At 52.2% G+C, this 10,746-nt stretch overlaps 1 protein-coding gene across 1 annotated transcript; it reads right to left on the bottom strand.

Moving 5' to 3' along the window:
* Nucleotides 1-1,959: 1,959 nt before the first annotated feature.
* Nucleotides 1,960-6,122, bottom strand: MAFA (MAF bZIP transcription factor A). Its single transcript, XM_072602839.1, has one exon. It carries the CDS (start codon nucleotides 5,443-5,445, stop codon nucleotides 4,357-4,359), a length of 1,089 nt encoding a protein of 362 aa, XP_072458940.1. The 5' UTR covers nucleotides 5,446-6,122; the 3' UTR covers nucleotides 1,960-4,356.
* Between the last annotated feature and the right edge of the window lie 4,624 nt (nucleotides 6,123-10,746).

Here is a 10,746-nt window from a genome sequence, read left to right as displayed (position 1 = left end):
ACATGCAGGAAAAGGGACTGTGTGTCAGCCACAGACCGCCACTAAAAAGACAAGAAATACTTGCAGAGTCAGGATAACAGCCACTACACCTGGTCTCTTTCTTTCCTTCAAGGTAAGAGGAGTAGCTCACCTAGCCACAGTCCCCCACCCCCGACACCTTCTCCAGTTATTCTGAAGCCTCCCCAAGGCTGATCCCTCCAATTTTTCTGCGGAAAGAAACACTGCCTTAGACTCCAGCTTCAGAGCAGCGGTGCCAGCAGAAATCACGGTGGCTGATGTTTCCTGCTCCTAGTTCTGGGCTCCGGACTGCTGCAGCGATTGGGGGAGAAGCAAGCTTCTGACCCGCAATGGCCGAGACTAAGAAATCACACAAATAGGGGTCCTTTGGGTTGCCTCACTACTAGTTCTTGCTTCAAAAACTGGAGTCTTGAACGGTTCATTCGACAGCAGAAAAGGTTTTAATTCTGGGGAGGAAATACCCTTCCCTAAACACACTCGCAGCCTTCCTTATTTCTCGGTTTTGTTTCTTTCTCAATATTGCACCCGATCCCAAAGGCTACTTTCCATCCCCCACCCCACCCCTCAGCTCGGGCAAACTCCCCTTTGGTCCCCTCAGTCTCTTTCTGCTGCAGGGAGGGAGCAACACTCCCTCATTAAGTCTCAGAGCCCTCTCTCTGGGCTGCAGCTGATTATAACCGACCAGCCATTTATGTTTAGGATTTTTTGTTTTTAATTTCCCCATCGCCCACAACTAAGGACGAAGAAACCCAAGAAGGTTGTAGCATCTTTAAATCAGTTCAGAAAAATCCTACTGAGTACCTACTACATGTAAAGGAGCTGGAATGAGTACGGAGAAGCCAGCTGAATTAGGGAGCAGGCAGAGGAGACCAGGGAGCAGAAGGGAAAGGACGTTTTTCCCTCTGGGTTCCCTCTGATTTAAAAAATACAAAAACAAAACAACAAAAAAACACACACCCCAAAGTCATAACTCAGGGTGCAAAGGAAGCTACCAACTCAGGCTTCCAAAGTGTAGAAATTTTGGCTTTCCTCTGCGAAAGATTGAATGGGATCGGGGGACCAACTCGAGGGAACCGTGCTCACACATGCCCAGCGGTCCCCTGAAAGGACCATCAATAGGACTGTTGGGGCTGGGAGTCCCTAGGGTTCCAAATGCTCCACTCACAAATCCCCAATACAGAAACAGTACACACACATACACACATACACACACACACACACGTTCGGTAAAGGAAGATAAAACATGCTCCACCATAGATACCCATCACTTTACATAAAGGGACCCCGTTTTAACTGACCCAGGAATGACAACTGTGATCCTATCCCTCTCACAGCCTCGTCTCCCTGGGGCTCAACATTCCCTCCTTCAGTCACCTCATCCTGCTCTCGGTCAGGGATCCTCAGTGTCCCCACCTAGGCCTCGGGGAAACCCGGACGGCACTTGGACACTTTCCTCAGGGAAGGCGGTTCCCACACAAACTATAGTTCCATCGGGAGAAGAGTTGAATTACCAACCCTAACCTCGATCCCTTTCTGTCTAATTCGTGTTTGATTTCGAGGTTTCGTTTTAAGACTAGGAAAAACAAAAACACACTCTTCTCTATCCCCCCTAACCCCAGCAAACTCCTGACGACCATCAATCCAAAATGACCAAAGAGCAGCTGACCTGGCCGGCGTGGCCAGGGCAGCCCAAATGGCTCTTTCCTCTCCAAAGCCTTTTTAGTTTCTGCCCCAGCCCTTGCCCTGCCCCGCCCCGAATGCCTCTTGCCCAGGCCACGATCGCGACCGTTTCTCGCTGGGCTTCTCTCAGTAGCCTTGGACCCTCCGAGACTCCCCATTTCCCTTCCTGTGACCATTCTCCACACCCTCTCCCAAGCTAGCCCCAGAGAGAAACAAGACTCGGACTCAGCCCCCCTCAAACAGAGCAGCGGAGGCGACAGCGGCTCTTCCATCTCAACAGGTTTATTCGTTTTTCTCTTTCCTCAGTTTTCGTAGCAAATGGAAAAATAAAATAAAGGAAAGGAAAGGAAAAAGTCAGCCCCACACTTGGGGAGGAGGGGCCGCTCCCCGGTCCCTAGAAGCTGGACCGTGCCTAAGGACCCCAACTAAAGGACAAAAGGAAGGGCCAGGGGCCGGACTAGATCTGGAGGCCGCCGGGGTGGCGGGGTGGTAGTGGGCCAAGCTCTCCAGGTTGGGCGCGTCTCCTCTTGCACTCGGCCCCGAGGCCCTCCCCACCCCCCAAAGGCCATCCGGCTTTCAGAACAACAACAACAAAAAATAGAAATAAACAAAAACGCAAAAGAAACACAAAGCCGTTTAAATTAAAGGTACCAAAAAAAAAATCCTCGCGGCCTGGGCCTCACTTCCTTCTCGGCTTGTCAGTTCTGGGTTTGCTGGAAGCCCTGTGCGTCCTGTCCTTTCACTCCTCTTTCAGGGCAAAAAAGGATTCGTTTCCCAGGGAATAATAAATACAATCTGGTGCATAGAGAAATAACAGCCCGCGGCCCAAGTCCTCCTGCTCCGGCCGCTGCCGCAGGCCGCCAGCTGGAGTTTGTCTCCATTCCACCTGCGTGGGCTTCCTTTGCCCCCCACCCTCGACCCCCCCCCCCCCAGAGTAGCAGTAATAGTAGTAGTATGATTAAACAGCATAGATACTTTTTCTTGGTTTAAATCTCTAAAAAAAAACAAAAGAAAAACCGCCAATAGCAATGGGCGGGCAGCCGGCAGCTCTGGGACCCGCGTGGAGGACCGGCTGGCCGGGTAGCCGCCCTCCCACGGGCGGCAGAGAGGCAGGGCCAGCAGGCGTCCCGCGGTTCAGGGGCAGACGACAGGCAGCTGCTCACTCAGTGGGCTCGCACATGCTGGGACAGAAACTTTGGGGTTAAGACTCAGAGCTTGGGGGTGGGAAGAGATCATTTTTCCCTCCAGTTTTTGTTTTTAAAATCGTCAAGCAAAATAGTAAAGGAGAGAGAGCGAGGGGAAGTGAAATTGAATTAAGAGGGAAAGAGACGAAGGAGCAGAGAAAACAAATACAAGAAAAGACACGCGGAGAGGGAGACGGAGTGAAAAGCAGAGACTGAGACAGACAAAGGGGGGGGAGAGAGAGAGAGACAGAGAGAGAGAGACAGAGAGAGAGACAGAGAGAGACACAGAGGGAGAGAGAGAGAGAGAGAGAGAGAGAGAGAGAGAGAGAGAGAGAGAGAGAGAGAGAGAGAGAGACAGAGACAGAGACAGAGAGAGAGAGAGAGAGACAGAGAGAGAGAGAGAGACAGAGAGAGAGAGAGAGCGAGCAAAGGACGAGAGCTGAGCCCTCCAAACCTAAATTCTACATATGTACAAGTGGCCTCCTTTAAATAAGTTAAATCTGGCTCAAGTTTCCTGTTTAAAATAACCATTCTCCATCCTCATAGCAATAAGATTAATAATAAGAATAATTAATAATGATAGTAGTAGCAATAATAACGAACATTATTCCCGTGGTCAGCACCATCTTCGCCGAAGGGACCGGAGGGAACAGAGTCCGAGCAAGCAAAGTCCCCTTCCACCCATACTTCCAGCTCCGAGCCTGGAGGGAATCCTGGACCAAGCCAGGGGAAAGAGGCGGGGGGCACTCTCCTAGGGCCGCTAGGCAGGGTGCCCTCGGGCCCTGGAGTTGGAGACTGCAGTTACTGCCCGGGACTAGGACCTGAGGCCGCTCAGGCCTCCAGAACGTGTGCCAGGGCCCCGGCCTTTAAGACTTTTCTGTGCGCAGAGTTGGGTTCGGAAGATTGGGGCAGAATTAAAAGGATGCAAAACCCTAAAGACGCCAAAGTGCTGGAGAGGGAATGAGCCTCAGGCCCGAGCAAGGAGCCCCCCGAGTCCATACATGGCCCGCATGCAGGGAGGCCCGGCAGGGTGGGGGGATGACAAGGGAGCAGCAGTTCCGAGACGCCTGCAGAGCCGCTGGGGCTAGTGCTTTACAAAGTCTTAAGAAAAGTTGAGTGGAGAGGCGACCTCCTCAGGACCGCTACTTCCCTCCTTAGCTCCGCCGCCCCCGATCCCTCCCAGCCCAGTCCCAAGTTAAGACTCTGGAGTGTGAAGTGGCCCCCAGAGTTCGGGAGCTGTAGCCACCCCTTCCCGCCAAAGACATCCCTTCCCTCTGGGGCTTCTGGAAATGTACAAAGCTCACAGCGCCTTTAGGCTGGGTTTTCGGGCAGGGCCGCCAACGCCTTGGCAGAGGCCGTGGGAGGGCACGGGGAGCGCTGGTAAGAGAGGAGAGGGGCAGAATCCGCGTTCCGGCCGCTTCTCGGCTCACTCCCCGAGGCCCACCCTGACCGCGGCTCCGGCTACGGGCAAAGCTCACAGGAAGTAATCGGCTGCCCCTTTGGCTGCCCCCGGGGCGGCCTGGGGTGGGGAGGGCTCTCTGGGGAAGCCTGCGTTGCCGCTGCCGGCTCCCCCAGCTGCTGCCCCGGGGCCCCCGGCTCCGGCCCCTGCCCCGGGGCCTCCTCGGCCCGCCAGCTTCTCGTATTTCTCCCGGTACAGGTCCCGCTCTTTGGCCAGCCGGCCCACCTCCAGCTTCAGCTGCTCCACCTGGCTCTGCAGCTGGCACTTCTCGCTCTCCAGGATGTGCCTCTGCTGCACCCGCTTATAGCGGCAGGACTGCGCGTAGCCTCGGTTCTTCAGGGTCCGCCGCTTCTGTTTCAGGCGGATCACCTCCTCCTTGCTGAAGCCGCGCAGCTGTCGGTTCAGCTCGCGCACCGACATGGACACCAGCTGGTCGTCGGAGAAGCGCTCCTCCAGGCGCACGTGGTGGCCGTGGCCGTGGCCCGCGCCGTGGTGGTGGTGGTGGCCCGGGTGGTGGTGGTGATGGTGGGCCGCGTGGTGGCCACCGTGGTGGTGGCCAGGCCCCAGCTCCTCCCCGGCGCCTCCGCCGCCGCCGGGAAAACCCTGCGCCCGGAAGGTCTCGTAGGCCGAGGCCGAGTGGTGGCCGCCGTGGTGGCCACTGCCGATGAGCGCCTCCACCGCGTCCTCGGGGGTCAGGTTGAGAGCCTCGGGGTTGAGGTGGTGCTGGTAGCCGCTCATCCAGTACAGGTCCTCCAGTTGGGGTTTGCCAGCCACAGCCCCGACAGTAGCGGGGCCTCCGCTCGGAGGCCCTGGGGGCCCCCCCGCGGGCGCTCCTCCGCCGCCTCCTCCTCCTCCTCCTCCGCCGCCGCCGCCGCCGCCGGTGCCTGGGCTTGGGGCACAGAAGCTGGGAGAAGAAGGGACGGAGGAGCAGGGCGTGCTGAGCGGCGTGGAGGAGAGCGAGCCCGGGGGAAGGCGGTGGCAGAAGCGCTCCGCTTCGGGGGGCTCCTTCTTTACTTCGAACTTCATCAGGTCGAAGTCGTTCACGTACTCGATGGCCAGGGGACTGCTGGGCAGCTCGCCGCCCATCGCCAGCTCCGAGGCCATCTCAGGAAGGCCCTGCCCCGGCCCGCCCCCCGCGCCCTGACCGCTCAAGGGCAGCGGGGAGGAGGATGTCACCCCCGACGGGGCGGCGGGCTGGGGTCAAGGGCGAGAACTGGGGGCGGGGGCAATGGGGGGGGAGCCGCCGGGCCTCTCCCCCCCCACTCCCCACGCTAGTTACTTCGGGGATCTGGGCACGCCCCCGCCTCCCGCAGGCTTCCCCCGAGGGGGCGCGAAGTGTATAAGTCCTGGTCCGCCTGGTCCGCGGAGCGGAGGTTGGGGCGGCCGCGGCGGCGAGAGCGGGGAGCGGAGTGGAACACTTTCCCGCGAGGGAGGAGGGGGTGCGCCGGCTTCGGAGGGGGAAGGCAGAAAAGTTTGGCGGAGACAACTCACTGAAGCGCTGGGAGGCCCCCACTGCCTCGCCTCCGCCAGGAAACTCTAGAGGTCCTGGTCGGCGCCTGCCTCCCGTGCGCCTTCGCGGAGAAAGTCACCCGGGCCCGGCCCGCACGGGCTCCCGCAGCCAGTGCCCTCCCGTGGCCCCGCCGCCTTGCTGTCCTCGCTCGCCGGCGATCGCCGTTCTTTGGCTTTCGCGGCAGTGGCTGCGGCCGCCGCGGCTCCCACCTCCGCCTCTTCCCACGGTTTCCTGAGCGGCACGGCGCGGCCCGGCCCGGCCCGGCCCAGCGCCCCCCCCCACCCCCTCCTGGACAAGATTGAAACGCTGAAGACAGCACTCAGCCCTTTTATAGAGCGCAGTGCCCGAGCCCGCCTCCCCGGCGGGGGTAACGGCCCCCAGGCCAATCGGAACCCCAGCCCGTCCGACCTCATTTGCCTATCCCCATGGCAACCGGGGAGCCCAGCTGTCAATCTCCTGCGGGAAACAGCTGTGGGTAAGCGGAAGGGAAGAAAAGCTAGGAGCAGGAGAGAGGGGCACAGCCCCCTAGTGGCAGTTGGCGGGGATTGCACACGGAGAGAGGGATGTATCTGCCCAAGACCCCAGGGCTAGTCCCGTCTGGAGGCGCCTGGGGGTGTCCAGGGGTCTTCTGGTCCTTCCGTTGGCTTTGGGCCAGGAAGGAGCGCTAAGTCGGCTGGACCAACTAGGGTGTGTGATCTCCACGGGATTTGGAGCCCGATGACCTGGGTCTGAATCCCAATTCAGCCAGTTACTGTCTCTGGGCTTCAGTTTTTCTGTCTGTTGGACACGTTGAAAACGCTGGACGATATCATCTCTAAGCTCCCTTCCAGCTCTTAATCTAGTGACTGTAGATGCCTCCGTCGCTCCAGTTCTGTCTCTAACCCCCTCCCCCAACCAGAAAATTCTTTGTTAAAGTCTATCCTGCTCTTGGGACAAACAGCATAAACGTATTCCCCTGATGCTGAGCAGGCTGCATGAAGACACGATCTGCCTGCCCAAGTGTCCAGCTTCCAGGACCTCTAGGAGGGAAGATCATAACACTGACACCTGGAAGGAACCTTGGAGACTGATCATCTAATTCAGGCTCCTCCTTTTACAGATGAGGAAACTGAGGCTCAAGTTCATACAGCTTGTGAGTGGCAGAGCCAGGTCTATGATCCAAGTCTTCTGATTCCAATTGTAACTGGTTCCCACCACTCTTTTCAGCTTCTCCGTTGTTGTCGATCGCGGTATCATCACCTCCTAAACACTATATACAAAGGGGCAAGGAGCGGCTTCACTAAACTGGGAGCTGTGAGAACAGAAAAGATGGGAACCATCAGACAGCCTCAGTGGAGGCTGAAACAACAAGATATGACGACGAGACTGACAGGAGAGGTAGGAGTCCGACAAGATCACTGGGAGCAGCCAAGGAATTGCCACTAGAAGACTCAGGTTTGGGAGTGGAAGAGGGAGAGAAAGACATTCTCTACCCAATGTAGCGTTTGTTGGTGGGGAATCCACATGGAGCTGTCCAACACGCAGTTGGAATTGTGGATTTGGAGATTTTTTTCAAGGTGACAGTAGAAGCTGTGAGGGAGGGGGTTGGGAACAATAAGCCATGAGAACATCAAATTTAGGAGCCAGAAAGAGGAGCTGGGCCCTCAGTGCTGTTCAGCATCTCTATTCTGCATTATCAACTCCCCACAGCATTCTCCAGTCAACTGCTGCAAACCTTTTTTTATTCTCTCCAACCCTGGAATATACCTCCAGTGGCTGATGGCTTCAAATGGGAGTTCCTTCAGCTGCCCTATCTTAACTCTTTTCTCTTTCTTGTTTGCTTATTTTAAGCAATTAATTAATTAAAGCAAATTGCTTATTTTAAGCAATAAACAATAATCAAAATGTTAAGAAGTTTTTTTAAAAAATTTTTTTTTCTTGGGACTGGGGCTCCCTATTTCACCCAGGCTAGAAATACAATACGCCAGAGATTGTGCTAAGCATTGGAGATTCAAAGATAAAGCATGAAGCAGTCCCAGCGCTCAAAGAGCTTATATTCTGGTTGGGGAGACTTACACCTATGGAGTAGGTAGAAAGTAACCTGAGAGGGGAAACCGTGAGCAGCTGGAGGGACTGAAAAAGACATCTTGTAGAAGGTTACATTTGAGATGAATCTTGAAGGAAGTCAGGGCTTCTGAGAGGTGGAGGTGAATATAAACCATTCCAGGAGCAGGGAGTAATCAGAGTAAAGGCATGCAGACAAGAAACTAATGTGTATAAGGACCAGTAAGTAGGTTAGTACTTAGCCTGGATTATAGAGTGCATAGAGGGAGGAACTGTGTAAGAAGACTGAAAAGACAGGAAGGGACCAGGTCATGAAAAGGACTTAGATGAAAAACAAAAGACTATATATGATCCTAGAAGTCATAGGCAACTACTGGAGTTTCCTGAGTAGGGGGATTGATATGAGGAGATCTACGGTTTAGGAAAACTACCTTGATGGCTGGATGTAGGGATAGATTGAAGAGGACAGAGACCTGGGACAGAGAAATCACTGAGAAAGCTAATGATGAGGGCCTGGCCTAGGATGATTCACTGTGCCAGTGGAGAAGAGGAGACAAATGTGATAAATGTAGAGAAAGAAATAACAAGATTTGGCAACTGATGGGATATGGGAGAAGCTGAAGTTGTTAACCTGAGTGATCGAGAGGATGGTGATGCCCTGGACCATTACAGGGAACTTCAGAAGAGGAATGGGCTTAGGAGGAAAGATGAGCCCTGTTGTGGACATGTTGAATTTATAATGTCTTCCTTTTAGTGACATTTTCATCTACACAGTTGTAATCACTGTGGATTGATTGGAGTTTTTTTTGTTCCAGTTAGTTTACTCTCCATCCATTTATACAAATATCTCCATGTTTCTCTGTACTCTTACTTTTTTACCATGAAATAATATTTTACTACATTCACAATTTTTCGTCAATTCTGCAACTTATGGCTACTTTTTTCTTTCTTTTTTTTTTTTTTTGCTACTGCAAAGAATGATGCTACTCATATTTTGCTGTATGTTGAGTATTTGTTTCTGTCTTTGACATCCTGCTATCAAAGAGTATCAACTGTTGAGTCACTTGATTTTGTATAATTATTCCAAATCTACATCTCGAATGGTTGGACCAATCCACAGACTCACCAACAGTGTATTAGTGTGCCTATCTTTCCTCCAACACTTGACTGTTCCCACTGGAGGTCATTTTTGCCAGTGTCAGGATATAAGGTCATGTATCCGACTTTCATTTGCATTTCTCTAACTCTTTCAGGTCAGGGGCTGTTTCAATTCATCTTTGCAACACGGCATCTACCAACCATAGTCCCTTAAATACAAATACATAAATGTTTGTTGCCTAGTAACATGACACATAGTCAAATGTCCATTTATAGTTTCTGTTCTGTAGGCATCTTCAACCTAACTTGTTCAAAGGGTAACTTATTGAGAGCAGAACTCATCTTTCCTCACACCCTTTTCCTTACTTCCCTATTTCTGTTGGGAGGATCACCATCCTTCCAGTCACCCAGGTTCAAAGCCTCAAGAGTGATTCTTAGCTCTTCATTCTTCCTTACCATACAGAACAATATTCTAGGCATGGAATGGTTAATGGAAAGGCATTGACAGTTGGGAGATGGAGTGTTATGTGTGAGGAACAACAAATACACTAGTGTAGCTGGAATATAGAGTATATGGGGGGGGGGTAAAGGATAAGGAGACTGGAAAGATAGGAAGAGGCCAGGTTGTGAAAGATTTTAAATGCCAAAGAGAGGATTTTGTATTGATCTTCAAAGAAATGGGTCCCCATTGGAGTTTATTGAGTAGGGGGAGTGGCATGGTTAGACCTGCACTTTAGGAAGATCATTTTGGCAGTTGGTCATTTGAAACTGGGGGCCAGGAGAGAAATTAGGGTTCACAATCTAATTGGGGTGAGGTAGGAGAAGGAGGTTGAGTTCAGCTGTTCAAAGATACGCACTGAGTTAACGGAAGATGTTTGTTTGAATACCATTCTAGTGTTATCCTATTTCACCAAATTCATTTTAGTGATGAGGAGACCTACAATGGAATTGGTTTGTTGGAGGTAACCAAGTGAGCCTTGAGAAGAACAGAAAAGATCTGGAACAACTACTGAAGAGGAGGAACAAGTTATCTGAAAAATAGCATGAGGGCTCAATCCAGGTTACATAATGTAAATATGTAGTGGCACTGATTGGCATGGTAACAAGACTTTCTCTAGCAAAGATCAGAGAACAGGAATAGGAGAGAACAACAGTCTGTAAGTTTTCACCTGGGGTTAGGGAATGGGAAGGAAGATATATGGGAAGGCCAGAAAACTGAAGGGTTCTAGGCTGCCCCTGAGACCATGATTGACCATGGTTGATCAAGGGGTTTAGGCTGGGCAAGAAACAGTCTAGTGAACATCTTTGTGCAATTTAATTTACCAATTAAATTAGATTTTCTAATTTAATTAGATGATTAAAAGACTATCAGTTTTCAAACTGATAGATGATCAGTTTTCAAACCTTTTAGTCTCAGGATCCCTTTACATTTTTAAAAACTGAGATCATCCCCAAAGAGCTTTTGTTTATGTGGATCATATCTATCAATATTTGCCATATTTGAAATCAAAACATTAGTATTATAATAAAAATCGTTTTTAAACTCAAGGACCCCACTCCCACCCAAAAAAGATCTGGAAGGCTCCCAGGGGTCCCAGGACCACACTTTGAAGACTGCAGCCATAGATTTTCCTTGGCTGGTCATGGATCAGGTGTATTCCAGGAAGTGATCACTCAGAGTTACTGAATTGCAGTGTTGGAAGGAATCTTGAGGTCACTTAGTCCAACCTCTAACAGAAGCATCAATCTTTGTT

Source organism: Notamacropus eugenii, chromosome 4 (assembly GCF_028372415.1).
Source record: "Notamacropus eugenii isolate mMacEug1 chromosome 4, mMacEug1.pri_v2, whole genome shotgun sequence".
NCBI classification, from domain to species: Eukaryota; Metazoa; Chordata; class Mammalia; order Diprotodontia; family Macropodidae; genus Notamacropus; species Notamacropus eugenii.
The sequence above is the reverse complement of the archived record's forward strand: the minus strand, read 5'-3'. Positions and strand labels throughout refer to the sequence as shown.